Raw genomic sequence first — 23,648 nt, forward strand, 5'->3', positions numbered from 1 at the left:
CAGCAGGCAGTATAGAGACAGGCCAAGCCTCCGAGATCTGGGCTGGAGCCGAACGTCCTTGGCTAATGGGGCACGCGTCCTTCGCCTTAGCCAGGCCCCTCGTTGTCTTCGTTGGTCGTAGATCGAGAGGGGGAGGCTTGACTTGGCTAAACCGGGTTCAAGGGCCTCGGTGCGCCAGATGACATGCATCCGAGCCAGGGGGCTATCGCAGTACACTGGGCCTCGGAGGAGAGGAAAACTGAGTACTAATTGATAGTTCGACAGGGGGTGGGCTGACCTGTCTTGCGATTAGAATAAGTGCGCGCTCGCGAAACAGATCGACTCAGTGTGTTCATCGTTCGCGAAGATGGCAACAGCGCCCCTGTGTGAAGGAAAAGCTCGGGGGTGGTTGTGCACGGGTGGCCAACCTTTCCCATGAGTGGGCTGAACGTACCCGAACCGATCGCATGTCCTTTGTTGGTGCTGTCTGCGTGGCCACGGGACGGAGCGGAGAGCCCTGATTGCGCTAATGGGGTCTTCTGCGTGGAAGCGGGACGGGAATTTATTGAAGACGCTGCGTATATAGCTTCACTGAGTCTCTCGCCCGCGCGGCACAGCACGGGAAAATTGATGGGCAGAGTCTAATGCGGCCGGGGTAAGCTGTTGTATACAAGACGAGAGTAGTGTGCCTGTCTCCACAGTGCTTGTACTCTGTATATACCTCCTCTTCACATGAAAGTCAGAGATTTCGATTCAGGGCTATAAGCATGTGATTAGACTAAATAAGAACAGCTCATCGTCCTCGGCGTTCTCAGAAAGAAAAAAAATTCTGGCTTGTCGACTTAGGCGCGAACCACTATGCCATGAATATGCTAAAGGGAGGATCATGTTTAATTTGAGAGAAATTCTATGTGACGCTGCGACTTCTGCACAGTCGTTAATACTCAGTTCAATTTGTTAACCACGAGTCGGATGACTTTCGACTTTGTATGCCTCGACAGAAGAAGCATGAAAAGCAATATAAAACCAAACACGGCGGTACAGACACTCTAGCGGCGTTAAAGAACCCCAGGTGGTCGAAATTATCCGCAGCCCTGCACTACGGCGCCCCACATAGCCTGAGTCGCATTGGGCACGTTAAACCTCATGAACCATGAACTAAACCAGAAATACAGGAAGGAAACAACCCCCCCCCCCCCCTTTCTTTTCGCCATTTTGGCGCTTCCGTCTTTAGAGACTCTAATATGTTCTCCGTGGATGACCATTAAACCATTTGCTCTGACCGTGGCGCGAACTTCACGCCCCGTGGATGATGGGACTCTTGCGCGTGTGCACCTTTTCGGTAGCGGTCGTCGGTCATCCACGCCGTCCTGGGTAGCACGGGGTGTCCGTAGAACTTGGCCACGTTCCTGGCGTGGCTGCGACTGGACGGGTAGCGGCCCGGTAGCACGAAGGGCAGCCCCAGGCCGTCCAGGGTGTACAGGGAGTTGTCGGCGCCTGCGCAGGTTCGCGTGCATGCAGGTCAGAAGGGAAGCGCCCCTTCCCTGCGCGGCACCGCCGTATCGGACAACAATGCGAGCGATGGAAGCGCGCTTGCACGTGCTTCGCTTCTTCTGCATTTGAGGCTATTTTCGTTGATTGAGGATAGGACTGTGAATTCAGTTGCATGTTTAACAATGGTCAATAAAGAGTTCTTTTAGGGGAGTAATTGCACTAGCATCCTCCTGAGTGCAGCCGTACACAAATAAATGAAATCTCCTGCGCCGTACAATACTCCAAGTACTCCATACGTACTCCATACTCCGTATACTACTCCAAGTACAATAAAAGTATCATGTTCCTTGTTTTTGCTCGCATAACATGCTGCATGCTTTTAATAAGTTTCTCTTTTGTAGCCCGTTTTCTCTGCATCGTCATCAGCCTGACTACGCCCACTGCAGGACAAAGGTTTCTCCCATATCCAATTAACCCTGTGCTGTGCCAGCTGCGGCCACCGTATCCGCGCAAGCTTCTTAATCTCATACGTCCACTTAGCTTTCTGCCACTCCCTGCTACGCCATCCTTCTCTTGAAAACCAGTCCGTTACCCTTAACGACCATCTGTTATCTTGCCTGCGCATTACATGCCCTGCACAAGCCCATTTCTTCCTCTTGATTTGGACTAGGATGACATTAACCTGTGTTTGATCCCTGACCCACTCTGCACTCTTCCGGTCTCTTAACGTTACACATATCATTTTTTTTTTCATAGATCGCTGCGCTCCCCTTAACTTAAGTTGAACCCTTTTCGTTAGCCTCCACGTTTCTGCCCCATAGGTGAGCACCGCGATAAGATACAGCTGTTGTATACTTTACTCTTGAGGCGTATTGGTAAACTTTCATGATCTGAGGGAACCCTGCATACATTTGGCTTATTTCAGTCCCCGCAACTTGCAAAAAAGACCAAATTCGACACGCAGCTCTCAGTACGTTTAGATACCGTTTACTAGATAAAATAATTTTTACGTGTCAATTTTTACGTACCGCATAGGGCAAAAAAATGCATGGTCCGTTTGTTAAGGACAAAAAAAAAAAAGGATTCGTGTCTAATTTAATTGCGGAGTTATAATTTTTAAACCTCTAAGAACGATAAAACTTGATCGGAGGCCAGTACTAAAGCGCCTCATTAAAAGGTAGCGATCACTTCTGCATGCATTAAAGTTGCCCTTAACATCCTGCTACTTCCCATATTCCACCAATGGGACTTGCTTCTCTTTTGACTCTTTGTGTAAATAATGTATATAGTATATTTATTTTGCATTTATGGTGTTCACTTTTAATGTTTTTATGCAGTGTATATTTATTTTATGTAGTGTACTATTTACCTCCCCCCATGTCTTTCTTCTGTCCCCTCACCTCTTTTATTTCATTTCTCCCACCTGCCTGCTATCCTTTCTTTCCGCTGCCCCAGCTCAGGTGCCGACGCACGTGATGGCAGATGCCGGGGCTAGCAAAAATCTTTTACCTTCCTTTTATGTTATTTTAAATAAACCACTACTACTACTACTTGCTTCTTTCTAAGGCATGTGCTGCCCCACATAGCCAGAGGGTTTAAAGCGCAGCTGCAAGTCTCTCTCCCTCTCTTAATTTCGCTGGTAGAAAAAAAAAAGCATGGTATCCTGTGTCGTCGGCGAGACAGGCTATTTCTTGCTTCTAAAGCGGAAGGTCATAGTGGCTCACCGGTGAAGTACGCAGAGGCTAGGCCGGCCAACGCTAATTGCAGAAGCACGGGGAGCGCACGCCGGCCTGCGTCCATGTCTCGTCGAGGTGAAGCGCAGTGCTTGCTGTGGAAAGGGCTGAGCGCAGCGTCGGCCCGGGAGATATGCGCGCTGTATACGCTCTGGCGAACTTTTCCCTGGCAAGAAAAGAAAACAAATAATAGAAAGCTGAACCCAAAGGGACGTTTTTCTCGATTGCTCATATATATAGAAGATCAAGAGAAGTTTCTATAACTGTTTCCATGTAGTTCTCTATATACCTCGGTGATGGTTCAGCCCTAAAAACGCAGGTGCGGATGTATTATGACCAAATGAAAGATGAAGTATTCTTGGAGCAGGAAAGTTTGTCTATCTCGGCAGCTTGGAGTATCTCTGACGAGGCTGCGCTGCGCTGCGTATCCCTCCTCTAAATTTCTATCTACACAGGTCTGTTTTGGTGCTGTCTCCCATCTGTGCATTTTGCCGTGGACGTGAATCTATCGATCATTTTTGGCTCTATTTTCGCCGTTTCGCCTCTTCGAAAAGAAGGTTGCTGGAGCAGCCCTTGCAGCATCTTGGCCTTAGCTTGAGCAGCCCGCACTTTCTATCATTTGGCGCCACCACACTTGGGTTCAGCCACGGATCTGTTCGTATCGCTGTTCAAAATTTCTTGCTAGAATCTCATCGACTGCCTTGCTGTTACAACATTTTCTTTTCTATGCATTATTACATTTTTGCTTAATCGTTCTTTTTGTTATGCTTGTCTTTTTTTTTAAATCAAAACTCTTGTCCCTTTTCTGTTCATGTCCTTTTTGAGGTAGTGTCCACCGGTGTTGCTTTCCCGCCTGCCTTTCTTTTGCCTTTACTGAGTGCAGGTGAATAGCAACCTCTGCCTCCCTTTTCTTGGCCGATCCCCCAGTGTGGGCATGTTCCATCTTTTGAACGGCTAACGAAACAACAACCCTTGACCGCAATGGAGGGAATGAAATGAGGCAGAGATCTGTAGAGTCGTCCTAGCGGATTAATTCGATCGCATGTGGTTCACGTAGCACACGGGCGTTTTTGAACTTCGCCTAAATGCGCCCGCTGCGGCTGGGATTCGATCCCACGGCCTCGCACTCAGCAGCAAACGCCATGATCGCTGACCCATCGCGACAGGTTCATTGAACCTCCAGTACAAGACAATGCAGCCTCGTTTGGTACCTGTTTCTTCCAAATGATACGGTATTTTTTGATGCTAAGACAGAGAGGGAGTGATCACAAGAATAGTGAACGATGGATTCAAATGCCAAACTGTGCTCTTCAAACTTTGGGAAATGGTGGTGAAAGTTACAAATTTTCGTGTCGTCGAAGATTTAGGTTTATTAGACCATATCACTGCAACCAGGACAGACGACTGATGTAAAAATATATAAATATATCTGCCCGAGCGTTTGCATTGCAAGCTGGTGAAATATATATCCATCGTTACTTGTACAGGTGCTGACACAAGTAAAGGGAGCACGTAATCGCCTTCTAACATTTTTCACACGTTGGCTAATTGAAATTGCTAGCTATGGTATGCGCATGCTGGTTGCGGTCTCAAGTGCGCTTGCTCGTTTGCACAGAGTGCTTCTTCATTTCTGATATTGTAAACGTTACTGCCCTTAGAACGGAACATCGTGCTCCGTTTACACCTGACCGCACCTGTATATCTACATGAAGTCGCGTTCTTTCATGAGAGCTTTTCTCAGTGCGTATTGGCGCGAGTTAGTCCATATCGTAGGGCGCATGTGAAGACACCACACACTGGAAAAGGATGCAACCGGAGCGCTTTTAGTGCGAGTTACGTCATTACATTAGATTTATGTTTTCGCAACGCATGCGTCAGGCGTTGTGAACTTGATTTATTATGGGACTGGAGATTTAATATTGGAATTTTCGAAGATACTGCGTCCATCGGTCATTACAGTTTCAACTCCTGATTCGAATGCAACGTAGATCAGCGGCATCGCTGTGACATGATGATACCACTCGACGCTGGTGAATGGCTAAAGTTTAATGACGTACACAAATTTATTTTACTGTGCTGATCTTCCTGCCTAGGAGAAGAAGTTAGTTGCGCAGTTATTAGCGGTCCTCCTAACCTATGCATCAGAGCCTAAAACTGGAACCTTGCAAAAATACAGCACATAAACATTTGACGTTTTTTCATCAGTTGTCTAGGCCGAATACTTTCCCGAGGCACATCAAGCCAGATGTGCTCTAGGGTGTTCCACGCGCCTTAAATGGGTGTCCTTCGGCCATCTCCTTAGGCATGGAGTGCAGCCATCAAGGTCTTCGTAGTATTGCTTTATTTTTTTTTCTCGCTGTCTCACTCTCAAGTAGAAAGATGAAAAGCCACCTGCACGGGAAATACATCCAGTTCTAATTCAAATAACGAAATCTCGAGCGGTCAAGCGCTTATTTGGTTTTGATACCATTCTGCACAACTCCTCTTTACGAAGCACCACACTAACTGGAACGTGGTATCCATGACACGATGGAATTTCCTTGTGCAGGCGATGTCAGGCGGTCATATGCGTTTCTAAACTGGCCTTAGACGAAATACTAACTGCCGTCGCAACACCCGCTAGGTGGTGGTCACGAGAAAGCATGCCCTCATCAAGTTCATACACTAAACGAACTGCTCCTGTCCTTCCTCGTCTGGCTTTCCCGCAGCACCCACGCGCGTGGAGGAGAAAGTGGCCGTCGCGTCGCCGCGTCACGCGACGGCGCCCACCTACGGTCGGGCCGCCTGTGGGAAAAGCGCGAGTGCATTGGCGCCTGTCGTGTAGCAGCCGCAGACAACTCACTCGTCGCCGCCGGGACGATCACGACGCGCCGGAGAAGCAAGCCCAGCCGGCGTGTTCTTTCCGACGTCGGGCCGCTGTGTTGTTGTCAAAACGCCGCACTGTCGTCCTCGTCGTCTGCGTCAGCGAAGCCCCGCCGCTTGAGCCGGATCGGAGAGCGAGCTCGTAAGGCAGCTCGGTGCACGCCGGTGATGGGATCTGGCGCCTCCAGTGACGGCGATCCCTCCTCGACTCGGGCGTATCCCAGGTCACTGGGGCCGCTCTTAAGGGGAGAGAGGGAGATGCCGGTGCGCCGCACTCTCCTCCTCTTGTAGTACTACTCTTAACCCCCTCCCTCGCTGCACAGCTTGGAAGAAGGCCATTATCGTTTCCCCCTCACCAACTGCCGGGCCGCACAGCCAACATCTCCTCCTAGACGGCGACCACTCGATGAACCGGAGAAGAGGGCCGAGTTGAACGCGAGTGAGAAGGTGAGGGAGAGGACACATAAAAGGAACGAGAACAACGGGTTTCCTTCTGTTTCGTTTCTTTTTTCCCCCCTGTCTGCGCTCGCGCCGACGGCGAGAGGGGAAGGGGCAGTGCTTGAGGGGGGCACCACGCGGTCTGTGCCGACGGCGCTACTCAAACAAACGCCGCCGCCGTGGACGAAGCCGTGCCCCGGGGTCCCATCGCTCTGATCCGGATTCGCGGGGGTGCGCCGCCGCCGATGGAGGCCCGTGTGTGGCCCGTTCGCGCCTCGCTCCCCGGGCCGCCGCCCGAGAGGGATTAGCCGGGCCCGACCGCGGTGTGCGCGCGGAAGCACGTGCTTGAGCGCGCGCGCGTGGGTCGTGAAAGGCCCTGCGTTTTTTTTTTTTATTCTTTTGAAGCTGCCTCGTCTGGAGGTTACGCAGGAAGGGGGCGTGGACCGGCGTTTGCTGTCGTGGGAGGAGACCAATTCACGCCGCCGCATTCTCGTAACGTTCCTCAGGGTTAATTACTTTTGATTCGCGCTGGGCCCCCGCTTCTTTTTGCTCGCCCGCTGTACCTTTGCCTCGTCTTGTCTGCGAGTGAACGAGGCGAGCACTTCCGTTATAGAGAGAGATTAGTTCGTTGTAGCGGACCTATATTGCCCGATATGTAGGCTACGCTCAGATGTAGATGACCCGCATTGCCTGTGACGTAAGATACGCTCCAGACTAAATGAACACCGCAGGCAATTAATGGAGGCGTATGGGTGTTATTAAAGCAAGCGGACTCCTCTTAGCTCCACCGTGCCACTAAGATTACGAAAAAGCGGGATCATGCATGCATTGTCTCGGCAGTGAAAAAATAACAGACCGGAATCGTTCATTTTGAGGCCTCGTAACGGAAATGGCAATGCCTTCTAGGCGCATAGAATAGATTCCGCAAAGCTTCCCAGAAGGGTTCTCCCTAAATAGGAGTCTGGTTATTCCAGGAAGCCGCTAAGTGTACGTCTCGTTGAATCACGAAGTGCGCGATTCTCTGCTCCTTTGGCTATGCATTCGATGAAGAACCAATGAAAAAGCCCGCCTTGTGATGGAGAAACGATGTTCAGGCCATGTGGATCCAAGAATGAAGGCTTACTTGAGAGTTATATAGTCGCTTGTTTGCAGTTTATCTTGCGCTCTTTTTTTCAGCAGTCACAGCAGCAGCAGCGGCAGCCCATCTGTTTACGATAATACACTATACAGCGAAACACGAACCACAGTCGCAACCGTTACTAACGGCGCTTGTCGTTCAAAGGACAATGGTGGCTTTCGTGAGCATTGTTACGATGCACTGCTTCTGTATACAGCCTCTTGCCGTCACGATGACATACTTCCGCGTGCAGTGCCTTGACGATGACTTACGGCGAAGGAAATGGGTTCACGGCCACTGTTCCGGTGTGTCTACGGACAATGGAAAAACCGTTCTCCAGCTGCAAGACTCCTTGTGATCTTCTCTGCGAACGGCATCGCGGCCGTACCACGCCCCTCGGCCCCTGCGAGAGAGAGAGAGAGAGAGAAAAAAAAAACGATTTTTTTCACGGTTATAGATCTTCTGCTATAGCGTTGCATCTGACTGGTCTCTCAAGCGCTGCCTCCGGCTGTTCTTTTGTCAGTATTGTTTGCACCACAGTCCTGCTATGCGCCATAGAAAAGAACAATACTTGACGAAATAAACAGGGCAATATGAGGCGGAAAAAGACTACAGACAAAGCTGTGCGCCTTCTGTTTATATTTCTGCTGAACAAGATTTTAATCACGTTTGGTTCGAGGATAGCGACGTTCACTATGAGGTTGAAGTCTGGAGTTAGTCAAAAACGGATACGTGACAAGACCTTAATCACCTCTGAGGAACAGCCGAATAACGATGTCAGCCTGTCGATATTGATAGAGAGAAATGAAACTTTGTTAATGCAAGACTCGGAACCGCTGTATTCTCGTGGTCGAAATGGGATCACAACCACCCAAGATCCCGAAGGGGTGGTTAGCGGACTGCTCACCGGCCAGCATAAAAAGCATGGTATTTATTAGGTGTTCTCCGGCATATTTAAGCCTCGAGGTTCGTACTCTGGTTTATTGACCGAGCATTCGCTAGCACTGAAAGAAGCAAAAATAAAAGTCGTACCATTTTCGATGTACTATCACAATGAATGCATATAAGTAATCAGTGGACGGGTCACAGTGCAGTCGGTTTTATTCATGAAAACGAAGCATGACGTGGAAGTTTCCGGCTGGCGGACTAACAGACCGACCGAGGGACTGATTAATTTTTTTTTCTACTGACTGACTGAACTGAATGAATGGGCTGACAGATGGACTGACCGACCAGTGGGTATTGATCTATTGGCTGACTGCCGGTTTGACTGGACTGACTGATCGATTGACCGACCTGATTTATTTATTTGGGCGAGTGACTGACTGACCCATTGGCTGGCTGACCGACTGGACGGACTGGGCTGATGGCCTTACTGGACTGACTGACCGACTGACCTTTCAACTGAAGGATTTCTTTATTCATTCAAGTGACTGCTTGATTTACCGTCCGACTGAATGATTGGTGTATTCATTCGAGCCATGGCGCTGACGCTAAACCGACCGACCGGTGGATTGATCTACTCATTCCACGGACTGACTGACGCACTTGCTGGCTTATACAGACCGGCCAACGGCCATTTGTGTAGCTGGCTGACGGACTGACTGAATGGCCGACGCACCCACTGTCCGACCGACCACAAGTCCGACTGAAGGATTTGTTAATCGTTCGAATGGCTGACTGACTGACTTCGACCATCCGACCGACGGGCCATCTGAATGAGGGATTTTTTTTTTTATTCGACAGACCTACAGTTCGACCGACCATCCTGCCGACCGACCTGACTGACTGACGGGCAGATAGGCCGACTGTCCGACTGGGTGTTTGATTTATTTATTCGAGTAACGGAATGATTGACTGACTCACCAACCAATCGACTGAATGTCGGGCTGATTGACTAAACAGCTCACTGATTGACTGGACTGGCTGGCAGGCTGACTGTTTAACTGATTTATTGCTTGACTGCAGTGCAATCGAATTTATCAACGGTGCCTCGTCGCCTGCTTCCTATGCCTGTACCGTGGTAGTCGAATCTAAGCGCCTCTCGCGCCCCCTACACCGCGTCTTCAGCTCTCATCCCAAGCAGTGGCCGCGCCTTCTCTTCTCGCCGTTCTTTATATACGTGCAACGTGCGCGAACCAGCCGGCCCGACAAGTTCGGAGTTAAAGAGCGCGTTTGTGGCCATAAGCATCTCTCCTACAGAGGGCGCAGTATAAAGAACACGTCTGCTCGAGTTATGGCTGGTGCCCAGAATGCATGCGAGGGGGGCTTAGGTGGCCACCGAAGAAACAAGAACAAAAGGGGTTCCGACCCCGTGATCGCGTTCCCTACTCGCGCCGGGTCGAGCGAAGGCTGACCCGGAAAGCGCGCTCCCTCCCTCCTCGTCGGCGGCCATTCTGGAGCCGCTTCCGGGACCGCGGGCGCGCCTGTCGTCGCTCGCCAACCATAGAGCGCGCACGTCCACTTTGCGCGCGGCCGAAAACGATCAGGCTGAGAGGGGGGAGTGCATTAAACGGGGCCCCGAAGCACTCCGCAGAGGGCGCAGCAGGTGCACTAAACGCGCGTACACCTGGGCTTCGGCGGGGTCGAGCCATCCGCGGCGTAGACGGCGCGCCCAATTAAGACGGGCCGAGCGCGCGAGAGAGCGTTGAACTTGGCCCGCCGACGCGCTCTCTCTCTCATCGAGCTGAACGCGCGCGAGAATCGTCTCATTGAACTCGGGCGCGCGGTCCCGTTCCGAGAAAGGCTGCGGCGACCCGTTGCCTGCGTGCCCGGTGGCCGCCGCTTCCGTCGCCGCCAAAGGGAACGGGGTGCCCGGAAAACGGCAGTTTCGAGAGCCCTGCAGGGAATCGTCCTCCTGCGCTCTTTCATAGATGCCACTCCGGCGAGAACGACTGGGAGTCACATTGAGAGCCCAGAACGCTGCGAGGCCGGACCACTGTGACAAGAGTTTGGGTCAAAATGGACCTCCTATTTTATCAACGTGCAGTTAGAATTTCGACGGAGGCGAAATTCGAGAGGCCCGTGTACTGTGCGATGTCAGGGAACGTTAAAGAATAATAATAATAATTGGTTTTTTGTGGGGAAAGGAAATGGCGCAGTATCTGTCTCATATATCGTTGGACACCTGAACCGCGCCGTAAGGGAAGGGACAAGGGAGGGAGTGAAAGAAGAAAGGAAGAGAGAGGTGCCGTAGTGGAGGGCTCCGGAATAATTTCGACCACCTGGGGATCTTTAACGTGCACTGACATCGCACAGCACACGGGCGCCTTAGCGTTTTTCCTCCATAGAAACGCAGCCGCCACGGTCGGGTTCGAACCCGGGAACTCAGGATCAGTAGTCGAGCGCCCTAACCACTGAGCCACCGCGGCGGGGTCCAGGTGGTCGAAATTTCCGGAGCCCTTCACTACGGCGTCCCTCATAGCCTGAGTCTTTTTGGGACGTTAACCCCCCCCCCCCCCCATAAACCATAAAACAAAACAATAAAGAAGAAAAATTTTCTGCCCTACAAATCCTCAGTAACCGTTGACCTGTGCTGAGTCACGCAATAAAGTAAAAAAAGTGAAGGGTTTCCGTGCCGTGCCAATTAAGTAGCTGCTTGCATAAATCAGCGTCACCGAAACCAAGGTGCGCAGGGGCATGTTTCTATTATATGGTTTCAGTGGCTGTTGGCTTTATTTTAATTCATGTCAAACGAGCCCTTCATTATCCCTTCCCTTATCTGCCAAATCAGCGTCAAGTCAGCTTTAGGCCCCGTTGCATAATTCTACATTCCGATGCTGGTGCCGGTATTCAAGCGGGGCTCTTCAGATCAAAGCCCTTTTTACTTGGCCCTGCTCCAGAGTAGGGCCTGAATAAATGATAGCAAGAGCATCCGCCGAACAGAACAAGAGAGAGAGAGAGAGAGAGAGAGAACAGAACTACAGGTGGTTATGCGTGCTTGTTTCGAAGACGCCCGCGATTGCGAAAAATCACGGTACTTGTATATTTGGGGGCTGTATCATAACGAAGCAGAGATAATTAACGTGAGGAGTGCAGAGCTTTAAAGCTGGTGGCAAAGAAAAAAAATCCCGATATATTCATCGTGGACAACATAACTTCACTACGTTCCTCAACAACATAACAACGTCATCAACATAACTAACATAACAGAGAACATAACTAAGTTGTGTTGTTTACAACAAAATTTAACGACAACGCAACTGAGTTATTTTTTAAGGACATTCTATTGTCACGTTATGACGCTGATGACAGAATAGTTCCAGCATAGCGGAGACATACTAGTGGTGTGTACGCAGTGACAGATGCGTGCCCCACCTTGCTCCACATCTTGGAATTGCGCGTGCGCAGCTGGCATACATCAACCTGGTATACGTCTCCGCTATGCTGAAACTCTCCAGTTTTGCGATATCATCGTTAAAGGTAGTAAAAGAAGTAAGCACCTTTTCCCTCTCATCGACCGATCATCGGCTCGTCAATACGGGGTCAGCCAGAGGAGGTCAAAGCATGTGGCGTTAAAATAGTTGGCGGCTGTCCCTCGTCTCCGTTGCCTCCTTTGTGCACCAAGGACGGAGGCACGACCCAGACTTCTGAGACACGAGAACCGTGTAGAACTTCATTCACTGAGCGAGCGCTCTGCGGGTTCGTGCCTTGTCCTGAGGTCATGTGGTAACCTGCTGGGCTGACATTCTGCGCTTCTTTGTACAAGTGGGTTTCGATGTGGTCAGGCGAAGCTCCCTCCTATAGTTTTTCATCCTCCACCGGCAGGGAGCGGACTGGCGGAAAAAGAATTGTTTCGACGCAGAATTGGCGGGGAAAGCAGCCCCAGCTGGAAAATCACGTCACATATTCAACACACGCGCTTCCACTTCCGTGTGGCTAGCTGTATATGAACCGCGAATAGTAAATAGCCCGGGGGCACCTCCACCCAGGGAGCACGTTCTCGTCTCCTCGCCCGTGACCCACTTTTCCGCCGCCGACGTTGATTGCATTGCTCCGAGGAGAACCGCGGCAGTATGCATTTAATGTCGAGGTCGTCAGTTCGACTCACAGCCAAGGCAGACGCGCTGCATTGGGATGAAATGCAAAATAACGCTGTGTATACTTGAGCTCGGCCTTTGAAGCTTTCAGAAGCACTGCGGGCGAATTCACGAAAATCTGAGACGGAGATCGGAGTCATTTAATCCCTTGTTGTTCCACAAGGGCTTTGTTGTCGTTGGGAAGATTAGTTATTATTAACGTTACCGTCTCGTTAACCGTAGCAACACCGTTAGTGTCGTTAGTGTGTTTCAAGCTATCAGCAGATATTGATATCTATGGATTGTGCGCAGTTTCCAACCGGATAACCTCTGCGCTGCTCGCCATGCATCTAAATCCGTGCTTTGTGCAGACGCACAGAGCTTATAACCGAATAATAAAAGTTAAAGAATAACTCAGCAAACGCGCAATAAATCGTCAAGAGTAACGTGCCTGTGCCGCGCACAATACGAAGTTACATGGAGCTCACAGATTGTGTGTCCAGCCTACCGAGTCAACAAGATCGATGAGGCTCTCTCCTATACAGGTACTTTAATGTTTCTGAGAAAATGACTATGAGGACTGGAGGATTCAAAAAGCATCTAAGAATAGCTTGCCCAATCCTGCTACACTACACTATACTGCACTATACTATACTATACTGCACTATACTATACTATACTATACTATACTATACTATACTATACTATACTATACTATACTATACTATACTAGAAGCCTTTGCCAGCGCTGGCGGCAGAGAACGAGCGGACGAAACATGAACATGACGACGCTATCTAAAGCGCATGGCGAGAGCCTATACCAGTTAAGCACGCAGCCGTAAGCGCGCGCTGCGTGTTTACGCTCAGTGGTTAGGCCGCTCGGCTACTGAGCCGGAGTACACGGGTTCGAACTCGACCGGGGCGTCCGCCTATGAAAACAGCATAGCTTCGCTGTCCAACCACCTTCACAGCGTGGATGGAGCCACAATTTTTTCTTCTCCTTTTACTCCCTCCTTCCCTCATGGTGTGATGGAGGCATGGGTGGAGGTATCCACCGAGAAGTGAGGCAGTTTATGCACCATTCCCTTTTCTCAGAACCAGTTTTCATTTTTTTCAGCGGGAATAATAATAATAATATAATTGGTTTTGGGGGAAAGGAAATGACGCAGTATCTGTCTCGTATCTCGGCGGACACCTGAACCGCGCCGTAAGGGAAGGGACAAAGGAGGGAGTGAAAGAAGAAAGGAAGAAAGAGGTGCCGTGGTGGAGGGCTCCGGAGTAATTTCGACCACCTGGGGACCTTTAACGTGTACTGACATCAAACAGCACACAGGCACCTTAGCGAAGAAATTATCATTTTGACATCAGAATACATAAAATGAGTCAGAGGTTTCCTTCTGTATGAAAATGCTTATCTGCTTATCTGTTTTTGCCGCCGCCGGTTCGAATCCCGCCCGGGGTTACAATTACGGTGCGTTTTCTTTTTTTCTGCTGCCTCCCATTCGGAAAGAAAAAGATCGGAAGGTTTAGAATAAGTTCGGGTCCATGTTCTTAAGGCTCGGGTTCATATTCTTCTTCAGGTTCAGTTTCATATTCTTCAAGCTCGGGTCTATGTTCTCCAGCAGGTTCGGGAGGTATTCGCCTGAGTTTACCGACAATGGGAGCTGGAAGCATTTTTTGCTCAAGAAAAAATGGACTGTGTTTTCGATCATTGCATCACAGACTCGAAAAATCACCTAAAAAGATAAAGAGGCAAATAAGTATGATTGACGAAGAGTCGGGCACATTGCGCATGCTGCATTTCATTCGAGCACACTAACATTCTCAGCAGGAGAGACTCATAGATAAGAAAATTAACAAAAATAAAGCGCTCAGTTCAAAGCGTCTGCGATGCATGTAGTAATTGTCTCCAAACACGTCATGGAGGCAGTGAGTGATGCTGGATGTCCTTTTGGTAGAGCTAGTCCTATTGGTGTAAATTGCTGAATATTTGTGCATTGGGCACCTTCACACCGTGTGCGTATTGGACAGGTATAGCCCCTGCAATGGAGGCAGTAAAGTGGCACGAGCAGTGTGTACCTGCGTGTTCTGCCTACGCTGGAGTGTCACTTAGTGGGTGAGTTAGTGCTCGGTGCATATCATATATAGCACCCTCTTTGAGCATGCGCTTTGGAGGAAGAGGAGGGGGTATTCTTTCGCCGTTCTTTTATAATAGTGCGTGACGGAAGCCAGCGGTCACCGAAACCAAGGAGCATAGGGGATGTTTTTTTTTTCCCAATTTGTGCTGCCGATTACTCAAAAATTAATGACGTAATTATTTTATCAATTAAATATAATTGATAAGAAAGCAGAAGAAAAACAACCACATGCCACAGGTGGGATCCGAACCCATGACCTCCGAATTTCGCGTCCGGTGCTCTTGCAACTGAGCTACGGCAACGGCTGTCCAATCTTCTGTTTTCGGGGGTACTTGCGTGCAGTGGTTCTCTTTGTTTGCGATGCTTGCGTGGGCCGTACAGATTCTGACAGATTAACGATTCGAAGTGGACTGGACACTCCTTAATTGTTGGGTTGGTTGCACCTAATGGCTAACCCCACTTCATGCTGCGCTTATATCACTGGCGGCAAAAAAACGATATCAAGAACTATATATATATATATATATATATATATATATATATATATATATATATATATATATATATATATATATATATATATATATATATATATATACTGATCTAAGAGAAAATATCCTTCCACCATATAAAGTAAAGTGGCTGAGAACGTCAAGGGGCTGCCATTTGGTGGCGGTGCCATGCACAAATTCAGTCTTCTTTCAGTGCCTTGTATAGAGGCGTCACATTAGAATATCCAGTTCATCTTAACGGTCGTTGTTGTGCGCTGGCGCCAAGCCTCTCAGCGGGTCCATCCATTGTCTGTAGCCGCCATCCGTGCTTTTTGAAAGGCCCCATTGGGGGCGCCGGCCGTCGCTGCGTTGTTAAAAGGCGCCGCAGTTTGCCCGGAAGCCGAACGACTGGCAATCATCGTGCTCGGTCACACTTTTTGCGGGAATACTGATTTTTTTTTCTCCCGATCGTAAGTCTGTGCTGGTCAATTTAGTGCTTCGCGGAGGAGCGCCATTCTACGTTTCATTTTTTTTTCTGCCCAGATTTGAGTACGAATACGAGCGCAGCATTTATAGCTTCCTGCCTCCTGTCCTTCAAAGCTTTAAGACGCCTGCACAGACGTTTAGGATGTTCACGCCCTTCTCGTAAGAAACCACTTTTTTCTGACTTCACACTGAGTTTTCGAAGCGTGTGTTTATTGACGTCATAATAAATACCGGAACTCGCTCGCACGGATGACGATGAGGTGTTCACGACCGTTAGGGTGGCTTCTACTTCTAATCTTTGCGGTGCTGCCCAGTGACCTTCTTATTAGGGGTTATTCACCTCACGGGTCCGATTCGAAGAAACCCCTGTGAACAGCTGCCTATCGGTCCTGCCACTGCTTCGGTAAGAGGCTGTAAGTGGCGATCAAACTTGCTTTTGAATATCTGTCTCTAGCCCATTAAGAGGCGCCAAAGTGTGTCTTCATTGGGGCTGCATTTTATAAAGTTCTATGAGACCTTACCATATATGCCTCAGCAGCACTCAATAGTCTTCGTTTGTCGTTTACAAAACGCAGCAATAAGGGAAACCCCTGGCGTCTTCATCAATGCTGCCGTGAATAACTGCGATTGGCGAAACATTAAACCGCACATTACATTATCATGCTAAGGGTTGGGTGCCGTTAGGAAACAAGGGCAAGCTAAGGATACCCTAGCTCAAACCAAGAACAAACGGACACGGGCAGAGCATAATAATAATAATAATTGGTTTTTTGGGGAAAGGAAATGGCGCAGTATCTGTCTCATATATCGGCGGACACCTGAACAGCGCCGTGAGGGAAGGGATAAAGGAGGGAGTGAAAGAAGAAAGGAAGAAAGAGGTGCCGTAGTGGAGGGCTCCGCAATAATTTCGACCACCTGGGGATCTTTAACGTGCACTGACATCGCACAGCACACGGGCGCCTTAGCGTTTTGCCTCCATAAAGACGCAGCCGCCGCGGTCGGGTTCGAACCCGGGAACTCCGGATCAGTAGCCGAGCGGCAGGGCATGAAATGCGGACATTACCAGCAATTCGGGACCAGCGCTTCTATAGTACGATACAAATTAAAAACAAAACAAAAAGAAACAGTGCAGTTTTTAACACTGGGCCACTGTCCGCAGCGTACTGTATTACTCCGCTAGCTAGTCAAAAAAGTGAACTAAATCAGCTTTTTAATCTTTAACTTTATTAAACAAGCCAGGTATCGAAATTCTAGAGCTTTCAAGTTTTTTTCTTCTGATTAGCTTCTTGTTTTGGTGACAAGAAAAATTTTAACAACGGACTACTTTTTTGTCGTGGTGGAATTCTGTGCTGCGGTCCTGAATGTGGGCGGAGCTTTACTGCAGACTTAAGTTGTATCCGACTGTAGTTCCCTTGGCTGCCACCACGTGGTGCGTTGCTTTGAACACTCAAAAATGAGCGCGTTGACGTCATCCGTGACGTGAGAAAGCGAATGACCGAGTAGCTGCAGAACATGCACCAGTCCCACGAACGTTGTCAGGGGTTTCTCCTGCTTAGTTGGAAACAACCCATTAACTTGGGAAAAACAGAAGAACAAAAGCAGCTAGCTGCGAAAGAGCAACTATAGCAAACCGATTAGGATTGAACATAGCAGAAAGGAAACCGCCTAAATAATCACGCGTCAATTATAGTTGACGACGCTTCATGATTAGAAGCCGTGCAACATTTGTAATAGTTTGCGTTAAGACCCAAAGATGGATGTTTTTCGGAAGCTGGTTTCAAAGCGTTACAGCGGCGAAGAAACCAGTTTAGGTTGTTAGTACGTATTAGTCAAAGAAAAAACTATCATCAGCGTCTGAACAGTTATTAATCGGGGCCTGCTAGTCAAGCAGATTGGCTTGTAAATGATTCCTGACAACTTTATAACGGATGACTGGAAGTTCATTTTTAAATTGGGAACTGACCGGCAGTACGTGATGATATATAATAATAATAATAATAATAATAATAATAATAATACTAATAATAATAATAATAATAATAATTGGTTTTTTGGGCAAAGGAAATGGCGCAGTATCTGTCTCATATATCATTGGACACCTGAACCGCGCCGCAAGGGAAGGGATGAAGAAGGGAGTGAAAGAAGAAAGGAAGGAAGAGGTGCCGTAGTGGAGGGCTCCGGAATAATTTCGACCACCTGGGGATCTTTAACGTGCACTGATATATAAGTTTCCTAATTCATTATTCTAATGACCTCTAGCTGTCACCTCACCTACGCCCTGACCACCGAAGTGGAAGCGGGTGGAGTGGGAAAAAACGGTTTTTTTACGCGCGTGTATACACGTCACTCGTGCACTTTTTCCGAAGCCGTGCTCGCATTCTCTCTGCTGCCCGTCATTAATCTTGAAGACCACACGCGAGAAGCTTCCCTTCGCGAACTCGAATTTGCAACGAATTCGCCCGATCCAAATACGAAAAAAAATTTCTTGAAGGATCAAAGTGAATTCATCATCGCTAAGGAGCGAAGTTAACTTTTCGAGGAAGTCCAACAACCGCGCGCCGCACGGGATATCTTTGTAGCCGACGAAGTTATCGCCTCAAATCCGCGCTGACACACCGCCGCCGTTCCGGCAATATTGATATCTAAAGTGCCTGCTTGGTGGGAACCAGTTCGCACTTCCGTTCTAATCGGTGCCTTTTCTGGCCGGGCGCGAAGCGAACGTCTTCGAGAAGGCGCGCTCATCCCTCGCGAGCCGGTCCATCTTGTTTCTTCTACGGCGGTCGGCGTAAAATTACTCTTCCTGTCTTCTTTGTTTTTTTTTGTTCTTCCATTCACTACACGGCCACTGCCAATCGTCCCTTTTACCGCTTTTTGTTGCTCATTTTCGACCTCACTTCTTATCTCGGATTAAACCTCCGTTCTTTTCATTCAACCAGTCCTTTCAGACTCCTTTTTATGCGTTTTGGGGCTTCCGCTCAGCTTATAGCGCAGTAAGTATGTATACATACTTGGGGTCCAGATAACGGGCAGACGTCGGTCGTTCTTGGGAATCGGTCTGCTCCTGCAAATGTCCACCGTCCGTCGACGCAGGAAGTACGCGTTAAGGCTGGCCCTGTTTCTTCTTAATGAACCGGGCTCGATCTGTTTTTTTCTTTTCCGGAAACTCGGCTCAGCAACGTACACGTTAGTATGTACGCAATAAATAAACCCTTAAACAAGCGCGTGTTATACACAAGCGGTGCCAGTTTGTAACGGTCGGAAGGAAAGGACGATCAGTGAAAAAAAAAAAAAAAAAACGGACGAGTTAAACGTGCGTTGAGGAAATCGGACAGCGTTCTTGTGCATGCCAGTTTTTGTAGCCGTGTGATTTCTGCTCTGTGGAATGTATTTACTACTCCTGGGGTGTCTCGGGTGAACGAGACATTAGAATACATAAAGAAAATAGTCAAATAAAAAGAAATAGAGTCTGCGAGCTATTTGTAGTCGAGGTGCGTAGCGTTGTTTGTTTTTCGCGAGCATAATTAATAATAATAATAATTGGTTTTTGGGGAAAAGAAATGGCGCAGTATGTCTCATATATCGTTGGACACCTGAACCGCGCCGTAAGGGAAGGGTAAGGAGGGAGTGAAAGAAGAAAGGAAGAGAGAGGTGCCGTAGTGGAGGGCTCCGGAATAATTTCGACCACCTGAGGATCTTTAACGTGCACTGACATCGCACAGCACACGGGCGCCTTAGCGTTTTTCCTCCATAAAAACGCAGCCGCCGCGGTCGAGTTCGAACCCGGGAACTCCGGATCACTAGTCGAGCGCCCTAACCACTGAGCCACCGCGGCGGGGCGCGAGCATAATTGCAAAACTATATATGTAATAATTGGTTTTTGGGGAAAGGTAATGGCGCAGTATCTGTCTCGTATATCGTTGGACACCTGAACCGCGCCGTAAGGGAAGGGATAAAGGTGGGAGTGAAAGAAGAAAGGAAGAAAGAGGTGCCGTAGTGGAGGACCCCGGAATAATTTCGACCACCTGGGGATCTTTTAACGTGGTCGAAATTATTCCCGATACGAAGGAATAGCCCGATACAAAGGGATAGCCATCGTCATCGTCATCATCACCGGCTTGAAACCGATTACAGTGTTTTTAGAAGGTTTTTGTAGTGGCAAAAGCGGCGCTCTCCCCGTGAGGCTTTAGAAGCGGTTGCCGCGGCGCGGCGCTGGCGTAGACTCCTGGAGCAGAAACAGCGCGTAGTCGCTACGCGCGCTGGGCGGCTGCGAGGGGCCGACAGGACAGTCGCGCTGTTTTTTATGGTGTTATCAAATCAGTATCCCATTTTTTTAACGCATCACCGCTTGGCTGCCAATGAAGATGCAAAAAACGAATGGATAATGATTTGTAACCTTTCAAAGGGAAATCAGTGGCTGTGTTTGAGTGACGGCGCCAACGGGAGGCAAGGGATGGCGGCCGCTACCTCGAAAATTTGCCCGGCGCTCCTTTCTGTCACTGGAGGAATTGACTTTGTTCGCTCACAAGAACCTAAGCGGCTTAATCTTTGCGCTGCGTTATGTGAAACCAATATATCGCTGTCTCAATGCCGCAATTTGTTCTTTTTATTTTGTCTTGAAGAGGAACAATGCCCAAAAATTAACTCCGCCTTCGACCTACGCTACCCCCTAGGATGTCCTAGGCAACCCTTGGAATGGTAAAACCATAACCTACAACTTTTGGCTGCAAGTTTGTTCTATTTGAAAAAATTCAACTGCCGATCTTGGTGTTCCCGGAGTTTTGTTTCGTTATTTTTTTTTCGAGAAGGTCAGGTGGAATATCATCCAGACAAAATAGGATAGCGCTGGAACGATGAGTCCGCAAGTGCCTTTTACTGTTTCGCTCACTCGTTGAGGTTCAGAACGCATGGCCCCGGATCCTTGATTTTTTTTTCCTATACAATAATTCACCACCGATCTGACTGTAGTTTTATTCGTGAAAATTTTATAATGCTATTAAAATATCATGCGCTTAAGGCGTTCTTATAACGCTACTAGGAGATTTTACAGTTACCCTTCCATAGTTGGACATTTCATGGCTGATGGAACGGGCGGATGTAGCATCAGCTGCATGGGAGTACGGCGCCCACTATTTAATGAAGTCCATTCACGCATTCCATCATGCAAATCGCCTTATAGTGCGCGATTTTCTACCCATGGTGTCATTGCTTATTCTTTGTTCAAGTTCATTTAAATTGGTTGCGCCATTAATTATAATGGCCAACGCATAGTGTTACTGGTTCTTCTAATACTCACTTCTCAGAGCTTTGTTTTTCAAATTAATGCAGGCCTTATAATTGAGTTCCATGTCGCTCCTGCCTAATCTTAGAAATGACTGTTTTCCACCGATATGTGTCCGCCGATATGCGAGACAGATACTGCGCCATTTCCTTTCCCCAAAAACCAAATTTCAATTTTTTCCATCTAGCGCTCATCATCCGCATTGACCGGAGCATCATTCGCCATTTAGACTTTTCGCTAATACATCGTTCCATAAACTTTTGGCGGTGGGTTTGCTTGGCAGGATACCCCAGGCAAAGACGATGGGGGCGGCAGCTGTACTAATTGCTTGATCGATCGCTCGATCGGCTTCACCATTGCGTGCGCACATCATGTGCGAGCAGCGCGGCTCGTTGCGTCGCCTCTCCATAAACATACTTACGTAAGTATGTTTCTCTATGGCCTCTCCCTCAAATGCGGTGAGAGTGCAGAGGCGAGATTCCCACGGTCGAGCTTGCTCCGTGCAAGTCTCACCGAGTGCGCGCTCTATCCGCATGGCGGCACTGGGGCGGCGCCGAGACGCGAAACCCGCCTCTTTCGCCGCGGCCTAGGCTTGGCGGGAAGGGGTTGCCGTCGAGTGAACCGGCGTTTCATTAGCGCCCACTTTTCGTGCACCGGATCGGGCGCCGATACACGAGCGGGCTGTGGTTCAACGCCCTCGGCGGGGGCCGTCTCCTTCCGGCTACTTTGTTGCACTGGCTCGCATTGCACCGGGCGCGCGGAGGGGCGGCGCGTGAGTGCGTGCTGAGGGTGCAGATGTGCACTGCAGTGCAGCGGGAAAGAAGGGGCGTTCTTCCTTATCTTCTCAGCTTGGCGCTCGCCTGGAGCGAATAACGTGTACGGGACACTGGCGCCATTCGGAAAAGAATCCGGGGTACTCGAGTAACGATCACGGATGGATTTAAGAAAAGTGTGCTTGTGTGGGATAAGGGGTGGAGGTGGGGGGACAAGAAGTTTTCCATGGGAAAACCTCCTTAGCCGTCAGTTTTTCGAGGAACAAGGTTGAAATACATTGTACAAGTTTACAAAAGCACTACTGATGTGGGAATAGAATCCCCTGATACAGTAAATGTATCTTTGGGCAGCCGCTTTCAAGTGTACTGGATCCCAAGATAACTTTTTAAGTTTCGCATAGCGCTGAGGGCAGCCACGCAAGCCTTCTAAAGATAGGTTTGGCGCGATTTTCGCGTGTCATTCAGTCGGTCGGTCGGTCGGTCGGTCCGTCGATCCGTCCGTCGGTCGGTCGGTCGGTCGGTCGGACGGTCGGTCGGTCGACTTTATTTCGGAGTCAGATCAAGATCACATGAGGTTGGTCGTCGCCTGTTCGGTTGGAGCCCGCGATTCCTCCACCTAACTGGACGTGTAGACTGCAAGCTCTCGTTCTTTTCAAATCCTTGAGACTGCTCCTTGTACACTCATGCAAAATGGTGCTTCTGGCCCTACCCATGAAAACATTGAAAATTGGTTCTTGAGGAAAGGAAATGGCGCAGTAATTCTTTCAGACATGTCGGTGGACACCGGAACTGCGCCGTAAGGGAAGGGAGGAAGGTGTGAGTGAAAGGAGAAAGAGGTGCCGCAGTGGAGGGCTCCCCTCTTTCCATGCTACAGAAACGTACCCTTTCCATGGTACGTTTCTGTAACTGGTACGATCCAACCCCGTTATGACGAAACGGCTTTTAACGAAATAATTGTTATAGGGAAGAAGTAGTGATTCCCCTTGGAAGCTCCCACGCATTTAGCATGTCGTTTTTGCGAAGATTTTCCTATATTGCATACAACGAACCTCCACTGAACCCCACTGGCCATTTAACGCCGAATACGTCAACATGTAACGGTGCCCAGGACTTCCGTACCGATTCGATGCGGCAAACTGCAGTCCTTGCGTCGTACCCCAACCTCCTCGCTCTCCTTCTCTTGTTCAATAATAATAATAATAATAATAATAATAATAATAATAATAATAATAATAATAATAATAATAATAATAATAATAATAATAATAATAAGTGGCATTTGGGGAAAGGAAATGGCGCAGTATCTGTCTCATATATCGTTGGACACCTGGACCGCGCCGTATGGGAAGGGATAAGGGAGGGAGTGAAAGAAAGGAAGGAAGAAATAGGTTCCGTAGTGGAGGGCTCCGGAATAATTTCGACCACCTGGGGACCTTTAACGTGCACTGACATCGCACAGCACACGGGCGCCTTAGCGTTTTTCCTCCATAAAGACGCAGCCTCCGCGGTCGGGTTCGAACCCGGGAACTCCGGCTCAGTAGTCGAGCGCCCTGTTTCCATGTGTACTTCCCGTTTTTGCAGCATGGTCACGTGGTTAAAAAAGCTTGGCAGTGCTCTTGGTGTGCGCCGTGGTATCGAAGACCCGTTGGTTTGTCGGGGAAAGCGGCGGAAAACGACAGCGTAAAACAATTTCCGTTGACCAGAAGGCGGCCGTCATCAAGGCCTTCGGTATGGCGTAGGCATCATCCACAAGCCTTTCCTGTCATGCGGAGAAGTGTTATTGCCCGCGTGGTCGGGAGCTGTGTGGCGAAGGCAGCCAAAACGGGCACTCGCGATGGAAC

The 23,648-nt window shown here is 49.0% G+C and overlaps 1 protein-coding gene across 1 annotated transcript in view; it reads right to left on the reverse strand.

The window, feature by feature from the left end:
- LOC144098782 (atrial natriuretic peptide-converting enzyme-like) overlaps positions 1-6,401 on the reverse strand; it is a 28,659-nt gene extending 22,258 nt beyond the window's left edge. The window contains exons 1-3 of the mRNA XM_077631653.1: positions 6,049-6,401; positions 3,198-3,372; positions 1,315-1,476 (exon numbers count right to left, since the gene is read on the reverse strand). Of these exons, the coding sequence (XP_077487779.1) occupies positions 1,315-1,476; positions 3,198-3,273 (238 nt within the window). The 5' untranslated portion in view covers positions 3,274-3,372; positions 6,049-6,401. The remainder of the gene's footprint in view (positions 1-1,314; positions 1,477-3,197; positions 3,373-6,048) is intronic.
- Between the last annotated feature and the right edge of the window lie 17,247 nt (positions 6,402-23,648).

This window comes from Amblyomma americanum, chromosome 7, assembly GCF_052857255.1.
Source record: "Amblyomma americanum isolate KBUSLIRL-KWMA chromosome 7, ASM5285725v1, whole genome shotgun sequence".
Classification (NCBI taxonomy): domain Eukaryota; kingdom Metazoa; phylum Arthropoda; class Arachnida; order Ixodida; family Ixodidae; genus Amblyomma; species Amblyomma americanum.